The following is a 26,366-nucleotide window of genomic DNA, read 5'->3' as shown; positions in this document are numbered from 1 at the left end:
TACGTACAACTCAACAACATTTACTTGAGGCATTTTATGGTTCCTATTAAACATGAACTTTACATGTTTGTTTTCTTTGATCGCCATATACTCGTAATTTATCTGTTTATGAAGGACTTCTTGTGGATAACGGTAAATAATCTTCATGTCATAATAAGCAGGGTTCAAATTCAATTATTCCATTATTGTCATCTTCAAATCATTCAACGTCTTCAACTTACGACGTATTATCATGTGATAGCATTCGATACCCGGCCCTTCAAATGGGAATTCGTCAATTTCTTTAGGATTGACAAGGGGTCTACTGTAGTATACATTTATATCAATATTCTTTAGAATTGTGAACCTATTAGAGTCAAGTGTAATATGTTAGTGACATATTTTATCTCTTTCATTTAACATCAATTACAAAACCTTTTCTATATACTTAAAGTACAAAAATTACAACTTGTTACATCATATGCATATACAAACACAACCCACATTTGCATATACTCACCCCACATCACATACAAACACACTTAATCATTATCATTTCATACTCAAACAAAAAAAATCAAAAGACAAAACTCACCCCCATTACAAAATTTCAAATCATTCTAACAAAAATATAAAGAAAAATATCAAACCAAACAACAATACAATCATTAAAAACCTACCAATACAAATATACCAACAATACATCTTAATATACCAATCATTATCATTTCATACTCAAGCAAAAAAACTTAAAGACATTATCAAACCAAACAACAAAATAAATAGTCATGATACATACCCATGCTAAAAACCTAACAGTACAAATATATCAACAATACATCTTAAATATATCAATGATTATCATTTCATACTAAAAAAAAAAAAAAAAAAACTAAAGACAAATATCAAACCTTACATCCTCATGTCATGATACATACATACCCATGATACAAATCCACTAACAACTAGATACATGAACCTAGCAAAATTCACTAACAACTATATGCACTAAACAACCAACTAACTAGAGAGAGTGAGACCTTACCTGACATGAGGATGTGCAAATGTGAGTCAACGGATTGTATGAGAGTGAGAGAGGGAGTGCTTGATATAGGGAGAGTACAATGGGATTGTATGAGAGTAAGAGAGGGAGTGAGAGAGGTTGAATTTTCCTGATCTGTGGAGTAATATTCACAGTTGAAAACCACGTGGAGCGAGAGTGAGAGAGGGATCCAAAAAAACCACTTGCAAACTATATTCACCACAATTTCAAAATCGAGTTTCTAAGGCTTGATTTCCAGGTGGCATCCACGTGGAATCCCAAAGCATGAAACTCAAGTTTCTAAGGGTCGGTATGAAACTCGAGTCTTTAAGACTCGAGTTCCAAGTGTACTCCACGTGGAATGAGGCCAGATCAGAACATACAAATCGAGCTTATAAGACTCGAGTTTTAAGGCCTAAATCAAGTGTTTGAAACTCAAGATGTTAGTTTGCTATAAACTTCTGAAACGTTGCCTACTAACTATATAGTTTGGCAACCATGGTTAATTCCCAATTTTGGCCCGTTAGTGCAATAGCATAAGCACTGACGCACAACATAATAACACTTTAGTAGGAGTTCCAAAATCAAATTAAAATACTATTTTGATCAATCTCCCAATTTCAATATATGGTAACATTCAAAATTGACTTCTTAAACTTGGTTTGAAACCCCAACCTAACTTTAACATCCTTAATGATGCTTCTCTTTTGCTACTTTACGATCCAAATTCTTTCTTCATGAACTATGCCATTCCTTTACAGCCAAATGTGGTGGACCATCGACCACCAAGTAAGTTTGCAGGTTATTGCTCTCAACCCTTCCCTTTTAACTTGCTAAGCCCCTAAGGAATCAACCCCCCCCCCCCCCCCCCAAACTAAGCATTTGAAACTAAATACAACTTCGTCATATCATTGCTCCCAACCCTTCCCTTTTAACTTGCTAAGCCCCCAAGCAATCAGGTTCCCTCCCTAAACTAAACATTTGAAACTAAATACAACTTTGTCATACCATCACTCTCAACCCTTCCCTTTTAACTTGCTAAGCCCCTAAGCAATCAGGTCCCCCCCCCCCCCCCCCAAAAAAAAACTAAACATTTTACACTACATACCCCTTTTTCATACCATCTCTCTCAACCCTTCCCTTTTAACTTGCTAAGCCCCCAAGCAATTAGGTCCACCCCTCCCCTACCCCACCCCCCCCCCCCCGGCGCAAACTAAACATTTGAAACTAAATACAACTTCGTCATATCATCCTAAGCTCTTTTAGTGAAAGAACATTCAAAAAAAAGATATCTCTAGTTTCAAGATAATTTATACAAAAAATGCATAAGCTATTACCCAAGTACCCCCACTTGACCCATTCTATCTCCTGCGAACAACTTGTTATTTATAGTTAACCAACCAATAAATGAATGCTTTGGAATAGTTAAATCCAACCTAAGCAATTTCCACCACATTACTTCCCAGATTTAGTAAATTTCCAAAAAGTCTTTTCCTCATCTTGAAGCTCAATAAGGAATAGTTGACTCTAAAGTCTTTAGAGTTACAAGGGCATCAAATCTAGCAGACCTCCAATTTCTTGTGCTATCTTTCAACACATAATCCACTTTTGCTTCATAATTACTTGCAATATCATATATGACACATAAACCATATCTTTGACCAAAAAAACCTAGTGGGATGCCAAAGGTTATGCCAAACAAATATATAGTTTTCTCTTCACCTCAAACTTAATAAACAAATATAACATGCCGAAATAAATGTTAATATCGAAATAAAGAAGGGAAAATATGAGAGAAAGTGGTTGGAAGGGGAGTGGGGAGAGAAAACTATTGGGGCTTGGATTTTTCTCATCGAGCCCGCTAAAACTCAATCTCTTCAAACCGGGGAAATAATAGAGGGAGGAATAGTTGCAGTCACATGAGTAAATTTATACAAACAAATTCTTTTTATTTCTTTACTTTTCCACTCTCAACCAAAAGCAAATGAGGAAAACTGAGATATTTTTTAGCCTTCTACTTTTATATCCCCTCCTTATTTTATATCCTTTTACTTTTTCATTTTTCCAACTAAACAAACTCTAAAAATGGGTAAAATTTATATACAATTTCTTAAATTTTGTACTTTTAAGTTCTCCAATTAAATTCAATAATCTACCTTTACAACTTATATTTATGCACAAGTCCATTCACCAATATGCCATATGTTTGATTGAATTTAATTGAAGAATTAGTAAAAAAATTTTGTAGAAGAATATCACCTAAGTAACTATACTTATGTTTTGCACATATATCTTATAAATTTATGTTTCATCGATCACAAAAAAAAAAAAAAAGGTATTATAAATTTTATACAAAAACTCTACAAATTGATAATATATCACAACTCACAATTTACCAAAAAATAATTAAAATATTTATTTACTATTATTTTGTTGAAACTGCACCAATCATATTCCTTATCACACCAATAAACCCACAAGTTTAGCTTGCTTTTCCCCCACGCGCAGGTCAAAAACCCATCCCCAGCTTCCTCTCCACGCAAATATACTTGCACAGTACACATAAAAATACAATACATACGTGCATTTGATTTCAAAAATTCTAAATTATACCACTACAAAATTGTTATATTTATTATAAAGTAAAAACTTTTGAAAAACCCCTCTCTCTCTCTCTTACACACAAACGCTCTCTTTTCTTTTCAATAAAAAATGGCGGGTGGCTCAGTCGGAAACGCAAGCAGCTCCGGCAGCCGTTCCGTCGTCCGAGTCGTGGTCGCCGGCGACCGAGGAACCGGTAAATCAAGCCTCATCGCCTCCGCCGCCTCCGAATCCTTCCCGGAAAACGTCCCTCCGGTCCTCCCTCCCACTCGCCTGCCCGCCGATTTCTTCCCCGATCGCATTCCCGTCACTCTCATCGACACCTCCTCCAGGTACATGCATCTATATATAGATTTTTGAGTTTGATTGTGAAAATTTCGTGTTAGATTTGGAGTTTCACATAAGATTGAACGTAGTGTACGTGTTTTGTTGTTAGTGAATTGGTTTTCGGTTTCTGATATTGAAAATTCGGTGTTAGATTTTGAGTTTGGCATTAGATTGAATGATATTGAAGAATTTCGTGTATCTGAGTTTACGTATCTAGAGGTTTTTGTTAGCCGAGCTGGTTGAAGATTGGAATTGATTATGAAAATTTACAATCTATAGTGTTATAAAATTCAGCTTGAGTTTGAGTTTGAATTTGAATTTGAATTTGATATTTGATTGTGTGTGTTAATTTTTATTTTAGCTTGGAGAATAGAGCTAAGCTTAATGAAGAATTGAAGAGAGCCGATGCCGTTGTGTTGACATATGCCTGTGATCAACCACTCACGCTTAGTCGCCTGAACTCTCACTGGCTCCATGAACTTCGTCGTTTAGAGGTTTGCAGATTACATAGTTTACTGATAACAATCATCATCATCATCATCATGTTATATTCATGGTGAATTGCATTTTTGTTCCCTCAAATATGGGGACTGTGGTTTAGGTCCCTTTAAATTTCACAAAGGAAACGATATGGGGTCACTTCGATTTTGCTCCCTCAAATATGAGCTCAGTTTTTTATTTGGATTCAAATTTAAATATGGGGGTGCCTTAGAATTCTGTTAGCATATGTAAATGGAAAATAGGCGGAGAGATTAAATTGTTACCTTTAAAAAAGTTAAAGGGACCACAATTGAACATACCCCTTAGTTGAGGGACCAAAAAAGCAATTTAACCTTATTATTATTTTGGTTACTTTGCAACTATCCACAAGGTTATTTGCAGATTTTCACCCGGAACTACAATTTTTTGCTACTAAAACTGTAGGTCAAGATTAATTTGAAATATTCCATCCCATTATACAAAATTAGAGGCTTGGTTGGGTGGTAGCATGCATTCGTGTGTAAAAATAAGTAAATATTATAAGTAATTTGTGATGTCAACCGCAAGGAGCATGCTAATTTGTTAATTTTAATGTTGATTTTGGATGGTGGGGTGGCCCTTGCAAGTTAATGTCAAACTAGGGTGTTAATTGAAAAAGATCATTGTCTGGGATGGACATTGTAATTGACTCCATGGTTTAGGGTGAATATATCTACAATTAATCCTTATTATGTGTTTTTACCATGTTAGCTGGTAAACTAATGCTGCTCTTTCTCATTTAACAAATGGTTAGGTAAAGGTACCCGTTGTTGTGGTTGGTTGCAAACTAGATTTGCGAGAGGAGCGTGATACAATGAATCTGGAGCAAGTCATGTCACCAATAATGCAAAAGTTCAGGGAGATTGAGACCTGTATAGAATGTTCTGCGGCTAACTTGATTCAGGTATATTGAGACACCTTCACTTCTTGTTGCTTGGATTATTTTGTTTTAACGTCACTGGAATTGAAATCTGATTAGATAGTCTTGCCCCAGCCAAAACCCAAGAAATCTGATAATTGTGTTTCTTATTTGTTTGCTGGTGTTCATAAGCTTCAACATTATCTAGTCATCTACTAGTACAGGCTTTAGGGGACGCCAAAACTCACCATTAATTCATAATAAATTAATAGTCTATTACATGTCTACCCATTATTTCAATACTGATATACAGACATTACCTAAAGAGGCTAGAAGGACACAAACCTTAAGAGAAGCAAGGGAGGATAAAATCCCTTTTGTGAAAGCAAAGGCAGTCTGATGGTGCTGTTCAGCTATAGTTTCTATCTTCTAGTAAATGTAGTATATTTTTATACCAATATCATGTGCTTGTGAATATTTTAAACATCATGATCTGGTTTAGATGTTTAAGGTTGCTGCTGCTGTTGTAGGTCCCTGAAGTTTTCTATTATGCTCAAAAAGCAGTACTTCATCCAACAGGCCCATTGTTCGATCAAGAAAACCAATGTTTGAGGGACAGGTGTAGGAGGGCATTAAGAAGGATATTTATTCTATGTGATCATGACTTGGATGGTGCCCTGAATGATGCTGAGCTGAATGAATTTCAGGTTCCTCTTCTTTGTCATTTCCTTTTTTATATCCTTTTCCCCCCTAGTTTTTTGGGAGCCTTTTGTTCTTTATATTTGAGTCGTTACATTTTATTACTATGTTAAACAGGTTAAATGTTTTAATGCTCCACTGCAACCTGCTGAAATAGTGGGTGTTAAAAGGGTTGTTCATGAGAAGGTACCGGCTGGAGTCAACCAGCTTGGTCTTACCCTTACAGGGTTCCTCTATCTCCATGCTCTTTTCATTGAAAAAGGCCGTATTGAGACGACCTGGGCTGTCTTGAGGAAATTTGGATATGATGATGATCTAAAACTCAGAGGCGATTTTCTTCCAGTTCCATCTAAGCGTGCTTCTGATCAGGTTTATCCCACTCTCACCTTGCTTTTGTTCTTATAAAATTACATTGTGGTCTGCTCTACTTTGGTTCTTTGGTAGTGACATATGACAGATTAGGAAAATGTGTCTATATACGCTTGTGCTGGGCTTCAGAATAAGAAAATCTATGATCCTGGGGTTTGTTAAATTGAGGGAAGGGATTTATGGTTTGTAGATTGAATTAGGTTTGAAAAGTTTGAATTTTGGCAGATGAAACAGAGGATGATAAGTTATAGAAATTTTGGGCAGCAGCAAAATTAGGCCCTTTATGGTTTATTTGATGGGTTATTTTGGTGGCTAAGAGACAGAAAAAAAATGGTGTTTCAGGGTTTTGATAGGTAAGGAAAAATTTTAAATCTGGAGTTGTAAAAGAGGTAGAAAAGAGAGAACTTTGTTGCTGTTTAAGGGCAATTGAAAGTGATGTGAACAGTGATAGTGAAGAGGGAGAAAGAACAAAACACTCTAGTCACTTTGAGTACATTGAGCACAAATATGTAAGGACTGTTTTTATTTATTTATTTATTTATAGTTATTATTAACCGATAGTATTAGGACATTTGATTTGACTAGTAACTAAAGACCTAAGAGATCCAAATAAAACTAATTTGAATTTAAAAAAAAATATCAGTCCAAGATATTTAATTTAGGATTTCCTAGAAAGGCTAGAATATTATAGTCTTAACTCAATTATAGAAATAAATACCCTTAATTCACATAATTTGTAATAGATTATTGATCTGCCCTTCTTTTGGTTCTTTCAATGAATCAATATAGCCTATCAAAAAAAAAAAAAAAAAAAAAAATCCTATCTAAAACAAAATTAAGCGTTACTTGAAATTGTAAACCCTTTTAAAAAATAAACTCAGACCTCTATGTGTGTGTGTGTGTGTATTAAGTAAAAAAAAAAAAATATTAACAAAAAAGACTACTTCATGCAAGAAGAATGAAGCTGCCAAAAAACATATGTACAAACAACAAAGAAAAAAATTATGTACAAAAAGAAAGAGAATCTATAAACAACAAAATGGAATCACTAGAAGTGAATCCCCAAGCACGAGACCAATCAAATAAAGTCCCTACAAACAAAAACCTATAATTTCTTATGAGACTACACCTTTTAAACCATTCAACTTTTGCTTCATTTGGACCTTGCATTTTGGCACTACACATGAAAAGTTCTAAGTTGTCAAAACTGAAAGTCACTCTAAACATAGCAAGTTAGACTCTTATTCTATGGCTGTATAGGGAAGAGGTTGGATAACTTACACAAGTGTCTGGCTACAGGAACTTTATCACTGGTTAAGCTTTATTGAAGTATGCTTATGATAGCAAACTTAAAAACCTAGATGTGGCCTATTAATAAATGAATTCTTTAGTGTTGGTCCTTATTCAGCATTTCTTGTGCTTTATTCTCTTGAGCTGTCACTTCTAAGGGCAAATCTTATTTCATGGTTTTCGCACGTTTATATCCTAAGTAATTAAAGGGGTTAAGATCCTTCATGGTTGAAAAATTAATTACTACTTGTGATTGGTCATAGTGCTTTTTATAATAGTGAGTCTCATCTACTTAATGGCTGCAAATGCGTATATAAATTTGTGAGTTAGCAATGTGTGCTGTAACATGTGTTCTATTTCAAGGAAGCATATAACCTGGATTTTTGCACTACATATGCAAGAGGGCTACTGTTGACCTGGTTTTTAACATCGTATACTGATGATATTATGACAATCCCATCTGTAGTTCCTATCCTACTTCTAACATATAGCCATGGAGGATTTTATGTTCTTCTCTTGCCTTTCATAAGAATATTTCATTTCTATACTCATGTTACAACTATATTACTTCGTTTCTATACTTATGCTCTGCTATGAAATACTTACTCTTAGGTGTCATTTTGTAGAGTGTGGAACTGACAAGTGAAGCTGTGGAGTTTCTGACTGGAGTCTTCCGATTGTTTGACACTGACAATGTATGCCATTACAATATGCTGGCAGTCTTCTACCTTGTGAAAATATATCCTGTAATTGAATCTCTGAATGTATTAATTTTGACATTTTATTAGGATGAAGTGCTACAACCTTCTGAGCTCGATGAACTATTTTGCACTGCTCCAGAAAGGTAAATTTGGTGTTAGATTTGGTTTAATTTACTTTTTACCAAAAGCGTGGTTTTGTTACCTTCAGTTATTCAATGAAGGCAGCATCTAAATGCTACTTTTGGTAGGAACTTCAGTTCGCTGCCTGCAAGTAATGCTACTCTTGCTTGCTGAAATATTTATCAGTCTCTGTTGGATCCAAATGTAAACTTCATTTGCGAACAGTTTGCTTCCATTTATATCAGATCATTATGCTGTTGTATGGGTTGCCTGTTATGTTGTTACTTAGGACATCACTGTTATAGTTTAGTGTTGGAGCAGCATATTAACATTATTAATTTTTATGATAATTCAATAGTTGGGAGAGAGGGGATTTGAACCCTTGAGCTACAAGGCTCCTGGCAGCATTATTACAAGTACAGTTCTATAAGTTTGCACATCATGAAGTAATCATTTATGTTACTATGAAGAATTTTGACATTGTAATTTGTTAACCCTGAACTCAGATGTGTCCTTGCTATACAGTGTCTATCAGGGATAGTAATGTATGCAATTATAATTTTAACTTTACAGATAATTCACATATAAAAATAACTGATATTAGGATGTCAACAAGAAACTATGCGGTTTAATTATTTATGTTTACTATTAAAATAGAAGCTTACCAGCATATAATGTTGTATTTCTACTTTGGCCTTGAGCTAGTTGTTTGCTTCTTTCTTTCATTTGTTTGTCCCCAGTTCTTACCAACCGACCTCCTGTGGCCGTACCTCTAATTGTGAGGGAATCCTTAATTAACCTTTTTTTCCCCTGATTGTTCTTTGGTAATAATTATATACTATTTTCACCATTAAAAGCAAGCCTTGCCTGAGCCAGGCCATGGGTTACACCTGTGGGAGAAAAAAGAGAGATGTGTGTTTAAATCAAATTTCACTACTTGATTAAAGATATAATTTGATAAATGGGATTTGGAACATGATCTGTAATTCCTATCCTACACAGCCAGCATGTCTCACTGAGTATAAGTACTCTGTGTTGCTGTAATTTCTATCATGAATTATTTTGATGGTTGTCTTTTGTTGCTGCCTACACATTAGACTCAGCCACTAATTACATAATATTCTTCTTCTTCTTTCTTAAAATTGTCATTGAATCATGAAATGACATTATAATTCCAGAATATGCTTCTTATATGTGCTGTTCATGTTTTGATTTCAGTCCTTGGGATGAGGGTCCTTATAAGGATGCTGCAGAGAGAACAGACCGTGGTGAAATATCTCTTAATGGGTTTCTATCTCAGGTGTGTGCACCCACTGTTTTTGATTCTTGCAATGTTCGTGAGTACTTTTATCAATTCCCCACACATATTATACTCCTAAAGTGACTGACTATGGTTGATGATGTGTGTGGTATATGGTTAACATATAGGCCTACATAGAGATAAGTATGCTAGGTTCATGTAGATCTGTATGGATGAAATATGAATAGTGTAAAGAGGTGGGAGTGACTTCGCTGTATTAATTAGGAGTGCTTGGGGAAGAAGTGGGTGGAGTTATGTAATAGATGCAGGGTGGTACCTGGCCCAACAGAATGGGAAAATACGATTGTCCCATTTTCTCCTTTTATATCCTTTTCTCATTAGTCAAACATGGAATAGAGAATTATTCAGCAAATTCAATTTCAAAAAGTTGGAAATCTTATTTGATGTCAATGCCACGTGGTGGGTAGCTGTAGAAAGTGTATGATGAGGTACCTAGAGAGGTTATGTGGTGAGTTTGAGAAAAGAATTGAGTTCCTCTAAAGTAAATTAAGTTGACTAAGGATATTAATGACGGAGCTGTAATTAATGGAAAATCAAGCGAGTTTACTGTTACTACTGGGTTTGCATCAAGGTTCAACATCAAGTCCATATCACTTGCACTAGTGATGGATGAGATCATTTCGAGATATAATCCCTTGGCAAATCACAGAACTGGTTCAGTTATGATCCAAGATTAAACAATAATAAAACTAGTTCTAAATTACTTATAAAAAAAATTATAAAACTAGCTCTAAATTGAATTGATTTTATTATATTTCTAGTGTGTCTAAAAATTGGGCAAAACCAGTTTTAGTTAAAATTTATTATTATTATTTTTGGATAAATAAACAGATTCATAAGAGTGAAATTGGCATAAAGAAACTAAAAAAGTTAAAGAAATACTAACAACTTTGAAAAAGAAAAATGTCCTATCATAAAGAATCTTCAATAGCCCTAGCAATGTATGTTCAACTCCAAAGTTGTATCCTCACATTCTTCGAAACTATGCACCTTGTGCTCTCTCCAAATACTCTGCATGATGCATAAAGGAATGGCATTCCATATTCTTGCATTTTGGTGTCTTCAAAACCTTCCTTTTCCAACAAGTGAATAAATTTACCACCCATCTAGGCATGACCTCTGCACTTTAAACAAATATAAGATCATATCCTAAAGTTCCTTGGCTGTTTCCCATTGGAGCATGCAGCTTATCTGACCTCCACTTGATGAGTCATGGTTCCAGCCAATTTTGCTACCTCTTGGGGTTAGATCCCAAACCTTTTATGAGAAGATAAAACCCTAAAATCTTAGAAATAATTAATCATGACCCTTGATTAGACTAAATCCTAGCCATGCAGGATCAAGATAAATTTACAGAGACTCAACTACCCTTTCATATCAAAGAAATAAACTTAGGTAAAATCCTATGTATATTGTCTCATTCAATGAATTTAAGGGTTGAACTCATCAATGAATTAAGGGTTGAACAGTAACCCAACACGTTAACGTGAACAGTAATCAAGAACTTTAAAAATAATTATAATAATAATAATAATTTTAATTCTTAGCTTGCCATCCTACATCACATGGTATAATCAATCGCTTCAGTACCATCTTTTTAAAATATGAATTGCCACAATCACCATTTACAATTGTGAACATTGCTGAACAAATAAACTCATTAACTACTTTCCAGTTGAAGTGATATACCTGAAAACAAGATTACCTCCCTAGTCCTCCTTCACTCTAGGAAATACACCACCCTTATAATATTGCAAAGTTTCTTTCAGGCAGAATTTGAGTGTGTTGCCAAGAGCCTTGAGCTCAGTGGCATAGCCTCCTCTCTATTATGAGGAGAACCAGGGTTTGAATCTTCCCTCCCCTATTGTTGTAACTATCAAATTATCAAAAAGGCAGCATTTGAGTGTATTGTTTTATACATGATTTAGTTTCTTTATCATTTTTTGGATTCCATCCATTTTGTAATTATAATTCCTTGGAAAATATTTTTTATTTGATTTTCTTAAGTTATTTTCTCAATTATAATTATAAAAAAGCTATAATGTTAATTATATCACTTTAAAAAATGTGATTGCAGTGGGCTCTTATGACATCATTGGATCCGCAGCTTAGTTTGGCTAATTTGGTTTACATTGGATATGGTGGTGATCCTAATTCAGCACTTCGTGTCACGAGGAAAAGATCAATAGATCGTAAGAAGCAAAGAACTGAGAGAAATGTTTTTCAATGCTTTGTTTTTGGTCCTAAAAGTGCTGAAAAATCTTCTCTGTTGAATAATTTATTGGGAAGGTGCTTCATCTGAACCAATTACTTGAGTCAATGTCCTTCACCTGTTTACTGTCTTTTGTCTTTGGTTTTTAGTTTCTACTACTTATGACTTTTCATTTTTCTTTGTGTTTTCTTCTAAGCAATTTTTTTTTTCTATTCCAACCACAGGCCTTTCTTCAAAAATAATTCAACAACTGGTGATCGTTATGCAGTGAATGTTGTTGACCAGCTTGGGGTTAGTATAATCAGTAGAAATGCTGGGCTTGGTACTTGAATATTCCCCACCTCTCCCCTCCCCACTCCTCTACCACTCGTGTGGACATTCTAAACCATCATTGACATCAGTAACAATGTGTCAAATGATGTCCAGTTGAATAATAAATTGCAGAATTTTGATGTTAGTTTATCTGCATGCTAACCAAATAGATAAATAAGCCCATTCATCTTTACAAGTTGAAGTGAACCATATAGTCATTTTTGTCATTGCTTCCCTTGCAGGGGAGCAAGAAGATTGTCATATTGCGAGAGATCCCTGAAGATGGAGTTAAAAAATTCTTGAATAATAAGGAATTTTTGGCTGCTTGTGATGTGGCTATCTTTGTCTATGACAGGTACGTATGATGCTATTGTATTTATTAGAATTAAGTACTATCATTTGCATTCAATATGACATAATATGAGAAATCCTTGGTTGTAACTTATTTCAGTGTTGATTTTGGGTTCCCTTACACGGTGAACTAATCCGATAGGGAGCTCTGGTTCTTAGGCCCTCAACACAAAATATCGACCTGTAGACAATTAACTACATGAATCAAATTCGTTGTGGTTTGGTTTAAGTATGATTGTTGATTTGTTTTATGCAGATTTTTACTTTGTTTTTTTGTTAGCAATAAATGTTATTGAAAAAAAAGGAGGGACCTAATGTACACAGGAAGTACATAACTAAGGTTTCCTAAAGAATTTTTTGTAATTTTCTTTATCCTCAATGAAAGGCTGTCAATATAATGGATTGACGAATAGTTGGGCAGGTCCTATTTACCAAACCTTAAGAGTAAGACCCGCCTGAACACAAAAGTGAAAATACTAATAGTATATATTCAGGGAAAGAATCACCATAAAATATAATCTTGAGAATAAAAATCACATCATTGAATTAAAAAAAAAATTTGGCCAGAATAAAATAAAGATAATTAAGATTTTGCATCACTGTCATAATTTGACATTGTTCTTCTTTTTCCAGTTCAGATGAAAAATCATGGAAAAAATCAAAAGACCTTCTGTTGGAGGTTGCTAGGCATGGAGAAGAAAGCAGTTATGGAGTGCCTTGCCTCTTAATTGCTGCTAAAGATGATCTGGATCCACATCCAGTTGCAGTAAATGATTCAGTAAAGGTATTTCTTTTATCATATGCTACCTTATTCTCACATACTCAATGGTGTCTCTACATAGTTTGTGAACTGTTTCCTCATATCTGTAACTCCAATTGTTCTTATTTAGTTTTTGACAGAAGATGTACTAATAATTCCAATTTTTAATTTTCATTGTTTTAGGTTTGTCAGAAATTAGGAATAGAGGATCCTATTCCTTTGAGCAAAAATATATTCAGTAGAATTATAAGTGCAGCTGAACACCCGCATTTGAGTATCCCTGAAACGGAGACTGGAAGAAACCGCAAGCAGTACCGACATCTTGTTAATCAATCTCTCATCTTCGTCACTAGTATGTTTCTCTAGCTCTCACCATTGACACCCACTTATGTGCATGTAAATTTCCAATTATGAGTTTTATATTATTCTTATGCATTTTTTCGCTGGATTTTTGTCTCAAACTACAGTTGGGGCTGCTGTTGCTGTTGTTGGACTGGCAGCTTACCGTGCCTATGCTGCTAGAAGAAGCAGTTCAAGTTAGGTAGGAGGAGTTGTCCATCAATAAACTTATGCGGTCTTGCTGCCAATTCCAACTTTAATAATGGTTGGTTTTTTCTAGCTTTGTCCAGTTTTCTAACGCTAACGTGGTTGGGCATTCTCTAAATAAGATTTATATAGAATAATAGCAATTTCTTCTCGAGGTTTCCTATATATTGTAACATCTTTTCCCATTTAGTTCAAGTTCATTTTATAGTTATTGTTATTGTTGTTGTTGCTATTATTATTATTATTATTATGATTGTTAGTATTATTTATTTTTGTTATTATTATTATTTTTATTTTTTGTATTCAAAACTCTCAATTAACTATGCAGGGCTTTTATGATCAGCTTTCAAAATCTCTGCCCTAGCTACAATTTACCGTGCTCAGTTGGTGGGGTTGAATGCACAATGAGAAAATACTCGATATTTTCACCCTTCCACATTTGTGCAATTTTTTGAACTTGTTTATGCATCACGACAGTCCATAGTAGTGATGGTCCTCAAGTAATTTATGCGGTGTAAGGATTGTGAGTTCAGAAAATTTACCTAGTACTATTTAAGGGGGTAATAGGTTGGATTCATATATGCCGTGGAGATCAGATGAATAGATGAGGTAGTTATCCAATTATATGATGATTCTGTTTTTGAATTTTTGATTGAATGTATGCTTCGTATGAGTTGTTTGTAGTTCTTGCTGTAACTGTAATGGCAGCGTGTACCCTTACCAGTATTAGGTTCTTTAAATCAATTTAACTAATGAGTCTGATTAATTTTGATTAGAATAGTTGCAAATATTAGGTCTGGATTGCTTGAATTGAAAGCCTGGAAATAAACGATTCTACCCAAAATACAGGGGATTATGAGAAAGCACACAGATACACAGATATGCTTGACAAGAACAAAATTTCACTTCTATTGTCAGTAGTAGCTTTCTTCACAACTATACACATTAACATTATGTTTGGATTGAGAGATGGGATCAGAGTAGAGTGTTTGAAGGGAATTGGACATTTTTTTTTAACTCAGAGAGGGGTTCAAGTATAAGAAATTTTTTGTACTTAATATTTGTCAAGTATAGCCAAGAACTTTGTAACTCAACTAGTGGGTATCTTGTGGCATTTCTAACAGAGACAACCAGGATTAAAATCTCTTATTCCCCGTAGTAACGATTAAATTATTTATAAAAAAAAAAACAAAAAAAAACTTAAGTATAGAGTTTAATAAATGAAGGATATAATTACTAATTTCTTTATACATTATCATTTCCTCTCCTAACTTTACGACCAAATAATGCATGGAACATTTACTCTCTCCTTCCTTTTTAACTTTTAAAACATTCCGAGGAGAGTATCTACTTTTCTACTTCTTTCCTCTCCTCCTCCAGTCTCTCGCATCCTCTCAATTATCTCCTCCAAACTTCCAAATATAGTGTTTACAATATGCTAGTATGAGTCTGTGCCATGCTTGAAATATTGAAGGGATTTTTGTGTTTTTTGGAATAACTTTAGTCCTTAAATGTAAGACGAAAATTGAAATGGGTTCCTAAAGTTCAAGAAGTTACAATCAACTCTTAAAATATTCAAATATCACAATAAAATCTTATGAGTCTAAATAACGGTACTTGACGGTTTCTCATGTTAATTTCTCATACAATGATTGATGTGGTTAACAGGAATCAACTTAAATATATGCCCTCATACCTGACATAAGAGAAGTGAGAACGTGTCGTGTCAACAAATATTTTGTTGTATTTATTAAAATTTTGAAAAGAAGAAGAAGAAGGTTGATGTGGGTAAAATATGTGAATAATGGTCGACAGGTCATATACCATGTTAATCAAAATTGTTTTGTTAATACTTTCTGTGACATCTAATTGATTGATGCCAGGGGACAGGGTACATAATCAAAGTTAATCCACCTCTCCCACCCTTTCCCTATTATTTTCCTCTCTTTTTTTTACCCTTATTTGCTTTATTTGTTCTTTTTTTTTTTTTTTCATTTATATAATAACTAATGAACTACTATTTCTTTTATATACAAACCTTATGTATAAAAGAAAAGGAAAATTTTTCATATTTTATCAATGTCTTGGTTCAAAACCTACAAAAGGAAAACTAAGAATGAAAATAAATAAATAAGCAAGAATTTTAATGGAATTATTTACTCCTCTCCATGAAATTTTGTGTATAAGTAATAAAATTGCATTTTAAATCCCCAAGTTTAATATTGTTCTCAAAATAAACTTTGAAATTTGAAGTTCATATATGTTTCAATATAGTTTTAAAAATACTAAAATAACAAAATTTTAAGTTTACATGATTTTTAAAAAATATTATAATTCGATCATATTATGAACTTCTATTAACTAAAATTTCAGAATTTATATAAGTTGTACTGGAAGTTTGTTTGGTTTAAAAAAATATTTTTAAGTAAATCATAAATGAAATTTTGAAGTACACCAATCACAAGATGACCTATTCATGTGTAAGAGCAATTTTTTTTTTCTCCTTTTCTTCTTTGGTTAGAAATATTACATTAATGCCCCGCATCTCTCCCAAAGTTCAAACCGAGCCTCCACACACCCCCCTAGACGTTCTCCCTTACATTTAGGGTATGAGAAAGTATCATCCTGCTCAACTCACCTGATGATGAGAAAACAATTTTGGAGCAAATATAAAGCAGGAAAAAAGAAGAAGAAAGAGAGCAGTGTTGAAACAACAATTTGGGAAAGTAAGAATAGCACCTACATGTTTGTTGTAATATGTCATGGATAAGCATATATGTTTTGATTACTATAAGTAATAGGATGATTAGAGGAGTGAGCAAGGGAGCATAAACTTGTGAGGTCACCCGGATGAGTTAAGAGACCTACCTTGAAGCCCTCCTCTTGTTCCCCATTTTCGTTTACCTGATTGAACTTGTCTACCAAAATGTTCCAACTTATCATCATCAAAAACCTAATCAATTTCTACGAAAATGTCATACTATATTGTGTGTGCATCAGTGTTTATGTGTCCATATATGGACTAACTTCCGTTTTGTCCTATCTTTGTCTCTAATTATTGGTTTTGGACCAACCAAACCCAAGTAAACCTAGCTGATGCATTCCTCAAATACCGAAAGACTCCAAGGGATCTTTAACTCTTGAATTTTAATATAAAGACCATTTTAAAGTGGTAAAGTAGTGTCTAAAATCAAATCGCATTTACAATAGAAATTTGAGAGGAAGGTTAAGGGAGCGGACCAATTAAAATCGTTTCCATTGTGAACTTCTTAAATGTAATAATCAAAGACTTAAGGTCAATATTTGGGTAGTATTTCATATAATATTCCACTAGGTTTTGATCCAATAAGTTCAATATGGACGAGTTAATTTGCCATAATACTAAAATCAACCATCACAGTTTTTCTTTTCTTTTTTTGTTTTTGTTTTTTTTGCTCAAAACTTTTGCCACAAGGATAGCTAAAAATAAGGTATATAAATCATATATACATCGATTGGTTTGTTTTAAACGACACATTAAAACTTACATTATAACCATTACTTAAACCCAATCTCTTTGGAGACACAGACATATGTAAATGCATTAATAAGCTAGCCTAGTATTATATTATTATATAATCAATCATACATGTATGATCAATCATACATGTATGATCAATCATGAAAGAAAGATAATAAGAGGAAAAAAGGAAGATCTATATGTCAAATGGCAGCTCGGAATTTCCAAGTTGCCCTGAAAAAGAGAACTGGTTGATGTGAAAGGTAAGGATGCCGAGAGATCCTAACAGGCTAGGGTGGAGAAAGAGTTAAACAAGATCTCATTACTAATAAGAGTATTCCCAAGAATTGCCCTCCTCATCCCCTGCATATGGTATAAGTCTCTCTCTCTCTCCCACGCTCGTGCTCCCGCAGATATTTCTTGTCCTTGCACAAATATCAGTCACTTTCAATATCATTCTTGTGGTTTGTTTCCTCCATGCATGAGTGAGAGAGAGAGAGGATCTCCCGTTAATTATTAGCAGCACGTGTCAATCTATTTCCAAGAATTGTTATTTATATATATATATATATATATATATATATATATATATATATACACTATTTGTTTGGACTGGACTTTTATGTAGTTTATAAATATCTCTAAACCTTATGTTTAATAGAGAAAAAAACTTGAGGACAACTCGGTAAAAATATATTTATAACTCTATTTAAAATGCTACAAAATAAGACACTCGACTACTAATCCGTGTCTTTAAAACAAACTTATCAAAAAAAAAAATAAAATAAAAGGAAAATTATGACACTAGATAAAAAAAAAAAGCATCACTGCAAGGGCAAAACACATGTAATGAGACTATTATATATATAAAAGTATGTATAAAATCAATTTAAAATGGGGTTGTGTTATTTTGTAATAGATTGCATGCATGACAACTTTCATGTGAAAACTATAATTTAATAACCTATAAGTGATTGTTTATAATATTCACATGATTTTACTATTTTTTCTTCATCATTCACAATTTACCATATTAGAGCTGTGGCACAAAAGTTCTTTTCATAAATTTTCTTTTTGTAATATCATAATTTTTGATGATGATTTTAGAGTTATCATAGCAAATCTAATTTAATGCAATCCTATTTATACCATTAGGGTTTTTGTAGCACAATTCAACACAATAAAAATATAACCTTAACTTACATTAATCCTTACTTCTGTTTTCTTTTTTCTCTATATTATTTTATTTTCATATTCCAATTTTAACACATGAAATACAGGAAAGAACAAGACCATCATGCTCTCTCTAATGAAGTGACTAGAATAGAATAATTAGGATCATATTTTGTTGACGCACAAGATCAGTATGTGATAGATGCATGTAACCATTTTTATTTCCATAATTGTTGATACAATCAATTTTGATTGAGGCATCGTAAAAATGTTGTTATTGATGAGTTCATATAAAAATGTTGTTATTCATACAACAACTTCCTATATATTTTATTAAGTTGAGAAAAAGTTTATTAAAAGCTTATGCCCTTTCATTACCTTAATATATATATATATATATATATATATATATATATATATATATATATATATATATATATATGCCCTAACTAGGTAGGAGGTAAATCAGATCATTCGCATAATGGCATATATATATATATGCCCTAACTAGGTAGGAGGTAAATCAGATCATTCGCATAATGGCATGCATAACCTCTATCTAAGGTAATTTGTTTAGCTGGTAGGAAACATATGGACGGCTAGGGTTTCCCACTATAATGATCACTGGTCTAAAGTGTAATCAACCTCCCAAATGATCAAATTTAAGACACATATTATTATAGGTTCTTTTCAAGAATATTCTCATCTTTTTTTTTTTTTTGACAAAAATTAAAAAAAGAAAATAATTGCAAGAAGACAAACACGTACTCATGATTTCCTACATCAAGACTTAGATATCCAGAATCCTAATGGTTATATGACTGTGGGTCCATCTTCGATACCCTTATAGATCCTCTAAATCCCCTATAATCATTCCATTACAAAAGGAACCCACTTGGTCAGCCTAGCTATATATATGGGTTATTGTCAGCTCTCTCTCTCTCTCTCTCTCTCTCTCTCTCTCTCTATATATATATATATATATATATATATATTATCCATCAATATAGCTATACAGAAGAAAAAAAAAAGAAAAAAAGGACCCCCATTCAATTAAAAGTTCTAGCTCTTTTAGATGTTCTATAACACCTTCAATGCATGCCGGCATGCAAATTTCAGGTTTATCGTTTTTTTTTTTTTTTAAACACTGCTAGGGTTTTTATAGTTCTTTTCCTTTCACATCTTGTTTCTAATATCTAAAAATACGAATAGAACAAAGAATTAACTTGTCCTTGATCATAAATGATAATGGTGAAATTCCATGCTGAAACAAATGTTTAATTTTGTCGTCAAAAACCAACAAAATTAATTATATTGAAAAGATAAGCATCGCCGACAAAGTAAAAACACAATAGAAAATTTGAATTATTAGTTTGAATTTTCTCCTGTCTTAATCTTTGGGACCAAACTTCCAAAAATTTATTAAGACTGAAAAAAATAAAAAAGAAAGAAAGATAAGTTCCAAGGACTCTGGTGGCTTTGGTTGAATGCCGGCATTTCCATGGGCCCTTTTTATGACTGGTTAATTAATGGTCGGCATATCCTTCCTATGATTAACCCATTTCTAATTACATTTATAGCTCTTATTTAAAAAAAAAAATGACTTTTTTTTTTTTTATTTTTTATCTATACTATTATTTAAAGGCTTTTTTTGTTTGAATTATTTATTTTTTAGTTTAAAAATACCCCTACGTCCTTATATTTAAGTAGAGATAAAACTAAAGGACAATTTGGTAAAAATGTAAATCTAACTCTCACTAAAACATTGCCTAAAAAATATGACTATTCTTTTCTTAATTTTCAAATTACTTTATTCACTTATTCTCAAAAAGAAAGAAAAAAAAACTTTATTCACTTATAAATTAAATTCTCAAAATAAAAATTATATATATAAATATAAAATAAAAACACAATTTTTTCTTGATTAAAAAAGAAATCCTCATCATACGCGTGTGACGAGGTTAGTAATTATTTAAACATGTGCTAGCTAACATTATCCAGAACATATATGACATTAGCATATCCATTTGAATATTAATTTTAACTGCACTTTTAATTAATTTCAAATGTTATAAAACTTTCTTGATTTTCGTGAATCCAAATATAAGAGCACTCACACTGAACATTCTAAATCCTTGGATCTGTACGTATCATTCTACAAAATTTTACAAAACGCTAGCACCAATTCTTTTTATTTATTTATTAACCATATCCATTTTATGGTCGTGTATTTGCAAATAATCTTTAATTTTAACCATAAATCAAGTTATGGGTTGTAATTTACAAAGTTTATTATGGTAATTACAAGTTTTTTAAAATTTTTTTTTTTATCTTATATAATATTTCACTCTAACTTAATCTAAGTATATATGTGTATGAAGTTTTCAAGATACTTGAATTACGGCCTTTAGACCCTCCACTTCTCTTAAGAATTTATAATCATGAAGTGACTATCACATAATATTAACGCACTATAACGATTAAGGAAAGAAAAATTGGACAAATTTATTAATAACCTAGTATTCTTGCTATATTTAGTGACTTAGAAACTATGGAATGGATCGAGGAAAGAGAATATGGATTATGTCAATGACATGGATATCCAACATCTTAAAAAAAAAAAGAAAAAAGAAAAGTAAAAGTTAGAAGAGATAATGACAGTGTAATTTGATTTGATACATGTGGAGAGAAATGAACTTTAACACGTAGGAGAAGCTGGCATGACAGGTGTGACCACATAAATTGGTGGGGGATACAATCTTTGCGTCGGTATGAGACGATGAGGCCAAGTACAGGCCACACACACACACACACACACACACACACACACATATATATATCAAGGAAGTCAATACCGTACCGGAGGTTGTACCGGTTTGGCCACCGGTACGATATATTTCGGATACCGGTCAATACCGGTGTACCGTTTCGGGTTTACCGCTATTTTATATATATATATATATATATATATATATATATATATATAGACACACACACACACACACATACCAAAATCTCTAGAACCATGTTTATAAATATATAATATTTCACTTATATTATAGTAAATATAAAAGTTTATTATAAAACATTACCTCAATTCAAAACAAATTATTCATAGTTTTAGACTTTAGTATCAAATAAAAGAAAAAAAAAAACACAATATAAAAAATAGAAAGCTTAGTTGTTCATTGCATACTAAGAAAACAAATAATACTAAGAAGTTAATGTAAATAAGTTATCATTATGCCTTTACAAAAATTCAAAAATTACAAAACTAAAAAAAAAAAAAAAAAAAAGCTTTTTTCTGTACCGGCCGGTACGCCCGGTATTGCCCGAAATTGGCCGGTATGGCCGGTACGCGGCCGGTAGGGCCGGTATTTTTTCCGGTACAATATAGAAGTGTACCGGTACCGGTGCACTGGCCGGTACCGGTACGGTATCGGCCACACTGATATATATGTGTGTGTGTGTCTCGCTTTGTGGAGTTTACAGGTGCGGCGTTTCCATTCCCCAAATTGAAACAAATTCGAATTCTCAAATTTCTATGACATCTTGGGGATAAAATTTTTTCAGGCCACCTTAAAATACAACATTTCTGTGTGTGTGTGTTTGTGTTACACTTATGTGGTGCATTTTATATATATCTATGTAATTGTATATGTCATCCACACATAGACAAGGACAACCCAACATTTTGGAATGAGTGAAAGAGAAAGGGAGAGATGGAATAATAATAATAATAATAATGACACTATATATAATAATAATAATAATAATAATAATAATAATAATAATAATAATAATAAAAATAATAATGACACTATATATATATATGTATGTATGTGTAACAAAATAGCTTATTAGAAGAATTGAATAAGTCAATATCTATTTGTTAGTTTGTGGGGGTGGTGTTTTTTTTTTTTGTCTAATGTTGGGGTAACCATGGTGGCTAGCTGGTGGGGTTTGCTTTGAGTGGGAGAAAGAATGGACTTTTTTTTTTTTTTTTTGTTGTTGATGGTGATGACATATTTGAAGGTTTAGACGGTAGAGCCAACAAAAACTAGCTTTCCACGTCATTTTTCTCTTTTATATATATATATATATATATATATATATATATATATATATATTTGCTCTTTTTTATTTTTAGTTTATATTATATGGATTATCTTACTTATTTCACATTAATTATTTTTCACATTTCATTCGTGCATTGCATTATTATAGGAGCATTTAGCCGCCTATATATCTAGCTTCTTTGACTATATATATATAATGGAGATCGGAGACGTGTCTTCTTCCTGCATTTTTGGAATAATAAATTTTCGATTTTATGAGAGGGAGTGGGAAGAAAGAACTAAAGGCCATCATTTCCACCATGACTATAGGGTGGTATGTTGAGTCCACTTCAGATTTTTGATGCATTCTAGTCGACAAATTAACAATGTACAGTAACACTCATGCAAGGACTTAAACAGTTTATTCCACGTAATTGTTATGAGGTCATTACTTTGTTATTTAATCAACATTTCATTGCATGAAGGTATTGATAAATGGGTCTGGTAAGTCATCTATATATGATAAAATTTTCTCGGGAATTAAAAAAGCTGTCTATACTTTTTCAATTCTTGAGAAAATTTTTTCCAAAAATAAATAATTATTGTGTGCCCTTTAAGCACACATTAATAAAATCCTTGATAAATTACTATTTTTTCCTCCCCTAACAATAGAGTGGTGGAGAGAGAGATATATTCTCTTTTACAAAAAAAGAAGATTGGATAATGTTATTGGTCTACAAAACTCTTAGGGTGGACCATAATCATAATAACACCTAATGATTAAGTTGGTGACAAATGAGCTAGAAAGTTAAGGAGAACTAATAACCTTTGAAGCCTTAAGTATAAATAAAAGCGTTTGTCAATGTAAATAAACAACCAAGACATATTTCACTTGTCAAGTGTAAGGTCTAATTTTCTTTAGTTGCTAGTTTTTCGGTCAAATTTGGTTGATACTTATTATTCCTTCGATATTTGAATTTTAATGCAGTTCAAATTCAAATTATTCAATTACCATCGAGATTGATAAGGTAAAAGTCCTTTTCATTGAGACAAAACAAGTCCAAATCCTTTTTAAAAAAAAAAAAAAAAAAACGAGATAAACGTCTTAATTGAGGGCATCAATGCATGTTACAATTATATCAATATTTAAAAAAAAATTAAATAAGTACAGATAATGTGAACTCAAATGATGAATAGGGTTCTGTTCCATAATAAATTGCGTGTTGAATAATGGCAAGTTGATTAAATACATCAAGGGGCCATTTGTTTCAAACAACGTACCAAATTGCATGAGCCTCAACTTTTGTTACCTGCAGGCATTCATTATCATGGATTTGACCCCATGGAATGCTAGTTGAAAACCTTTCACAGCTTGTACATGGTTCACATTTTTCAAAACATTTCCACTGTATGCTTGCATGCCACTGAAAGTACTATTAGAATTTTACAAGAAATGATCAATGTATTTTCCTTTACAACAATAAGTTCATTTGCTAAAAAGCTTTTATAATTGAATAAGAGATTTAGATTTGAATCCAGCTTATATAAAAAAGAAAGTTATTAGAATTATAACATAATGGTAAGGAATAATTATTATATAGTTAAAGTGATAAATTTTAAATATTATTATATTTATTAAAAAAATTTAAAATAAAAGCCATGTAAAGCAGATTTTACAACTCAAATGGAAGAAATAAAAAGCGCTAGTTAATAATATGTTAGGTAGGTCTTTGATAATTCATCAAAAAAAAAAAGAAAAAGAAAAAGAAAAAGGTAGGCCTTTGATATCATGTGCGTATTATTTTGCAGAAGAAACACACTGATGACTTCATTTATGTTTTCGGTCAAAGTAAAGCAATGATTTCATTTATTTGATTGCATAACAATTTTTCTCGTTCTTTTGATTAATACCAGTACGTACCTAACTTCACGTTTTCCTCAACAGGATTAACTAACTTTCATTATATGAATACTCAAATGACATGCAGGAATATTTTTCTTATTACTTACGAAAGTCTTGAATACTAGAATTTGAGTCACTCTAGGGACACTAAAACGTTCACAGTAATTTTAAATTAGCCTACCACTTAGCACATAAGCCATTGAATATACAGATTATAATAAGCCCATGTAAGTAGACTAATTTCATATTGTGAATTTTTATTGTATTTCTAACTCGATCTACTACTAATTAAAATTTCTATATGTATTTGTATGTTTTTCCAACCTCCAACAATTGTGATGCCAGTGGTAGTAGGCAGCGGGTGGAGCTCTTTGACATCAAATACATCCAGATGAGCAGTGTCGGGTTTTCCACATGGAAATTCAACACACATGACTTGTCTACTAGAAACATCAAAGGGGGTTTTATATTCAGCGAAGGCGCTTGACGAGTTGAGCCTCAACTCTCATAGACTATCCTATAGGTCACATATATAGGGTATTATTTTAATAATTAACTATTTTGTATTTATTCTTTTATTATAGGTGATAAATAAAACGACTATCCAACCTATTAAGATTTTAGTGAACAATTAATATTAATTGTTCCATTGATGGAGGATTTAAAAAAAAAAATTATTATGAGAATCCATAAAATAACCTTTTGAATACTCTTATATATGTATTCAGTATTAATCTCCATCAAAAGGCTTATCAAAGCAAAGCACTGGACCAAAAAAAAAGAAGAAGTAAAATCTCTCTATGCTTGAATATTGATTGTGAAGTTACATTCTTTTCACTCTTTTGATGAATTTACAAGACGTGCATGCACTTATTTCCATACAGAACTTTGGAGGCTATAGGACGAAGAGGAACTCCTCCATTATATATGCAGCGCAGTAAGTGTGTCAGATCCGGTTCACGATAACTCGACTGCTTTTGCTGCGGTACATGCATAGCCAACGGGAACAACTAGGAAACCATGGATTACACAGATCGAGAGCTAAATTTGTAACATTAGATGTACATGTATGTTTCTCAATTTTGTGTTTTGGTAAATATTGTACTACGGATAAAGTGGTTGATGTTAACATACATGTAGATAATTTGGATACATAAAATAAAATTAATTTTTCTTCATGTTTTAACTACTTCTAAGAGATGATTGATTAAGGTGTAATTTGTTAAATATTGCTAGCCTGACCAATTAAAACCAAACTACATATTAATAATTCATGAGGATGCACTAGGGTGTATCTTGCTTTAGGAGTCACATGGCTCAAGGGTGTAGAGTATGTAGACAAATATGAGTGGAAAGAGCTATATTAGTGTATTAAATACATTTTTACCATTTTTTTAAAGATAATTACGCATGATAGGATTTGAAATTGATGATTGTTTTTTACTATTATTAAACTAGGGCACTAATGAAATGTTTAATTTTATTTTAATTTTTTTTAATGTAACCTTAATATTTATATAAAAGTGAAACCCAATTTCAAATATAATAAAGGATAAAACCATAATTCCCCTCATGCTTAGCTATTAATTTTTGCAATACTTAACTCAAAAACCATAACAATCCTTCTTTGTTAATTTTATGGCACAATGATCTACTGATGGTATAAAAGTTGGCACAGGCTAAAATTGGACCGTGTACCCAGATAAAGGAAATGCTTCCGTAAGC

At 32.5% G+C, this 26,366-nt stretch overlaps 1 protein-coding gene across 3 annotated transcripts; it reads left to right on the top strand.

Annotated features, from left to right (window-relative positions):
* Positions 1-3,658: 3,658 nt before the first annotated feature.
* LOC142613970 (mitochondrial Rho GTPase 2) lies at positions 3,659-14,783 on the top strand. Of its 3 annotated transcripts, none has more exons than XM_075786496.1 (15): positions 3,659-3,954; positions 4,311-4,443; positions 5,223-5,372; positions 5,858-6,034; positions 6,144-6,395; positions 8,312-8,380; positions 8,474-8,529; positions 9,725-9,806; positions 11,905-12,116; positions 12,264-12,330; positions 12,594-12,706; positions 13,336-13,486; positions 13,646-13,814; positions 13,930-14,003; positions 14,337-14,783. In XM_075786496.1, the coding sequence occupies exons 1-14, from the start codon at positions 3,734-3,736 to the stop codon at positions 14,001-14,003; spliced, it is 1,926 nt and encodes a 641-aa protein (XP_075642611.1). In that variant the 5' UTR covers positions 3,659-3,733; the 3' UTR covers positions 14,337-14,783. The 3 variants fall into 3 exon arrangements, 2 of the variants coding, with proteins under 2 accessions (XP_075642611.1, XP_075642610.1); XR_012840336.1 differs by having other exon boundaries at positions 3,660-3,954; positions 13,930-14,066; XM_075786495.1 differs by lacking the exon at positions 14,337-14,783 and having other exon boundaries at positions 3,660-3,954; positions 13,930-14,224.
* Positions 14,784-26,366: the final 11,583 nt, after the last annotated feature.

This window comes from Castanea sativa, chromosome 10 (genome assembly GCF_040712315.1).
Source record: "Castanea sativa cultivar Marrone di Chiusa Pesio chromosome 10, ASM4071231v1".
NCBI classification, from domain to species: Eukaryota; Viridiplantae; Streptophyta; class Magnoliopsida; order Fagales; family Fagaceae; genus Castanea; species Castanea sativa.
This window is presented reverse-complemented; position numbering and strand designations above follow the sequence as displayed.

What these genes read in the sequence shown, in the direction of transcription:
- LOC142613970 (XM_075786496.1), top strand. Translation starts at nt 3,734, where the DNA reads ATGGCGGGTGGCTCAGTCGGAAACGCAAGCAGCTCCGGCAGCCGTTCC. An exon ending in ATGAACTTCGTCGTTTAGAG is followed by an intron (nt 4,444 to 5,222) that starts GTTTGCAGATTA and finishes ACAAATGGTTAG; the next exon opens with GTAAAGGTACCCGTTGTTGT. An exon ending in TTTTGCACTGCTCCAGAAAG is followed by an intron (nt 8,530 to 9,724) that starts GTAAATTTGGTG and finishes TTTTGATTTCAG; the next exon opens with TCCTTGGGATGAGGGTCCTT.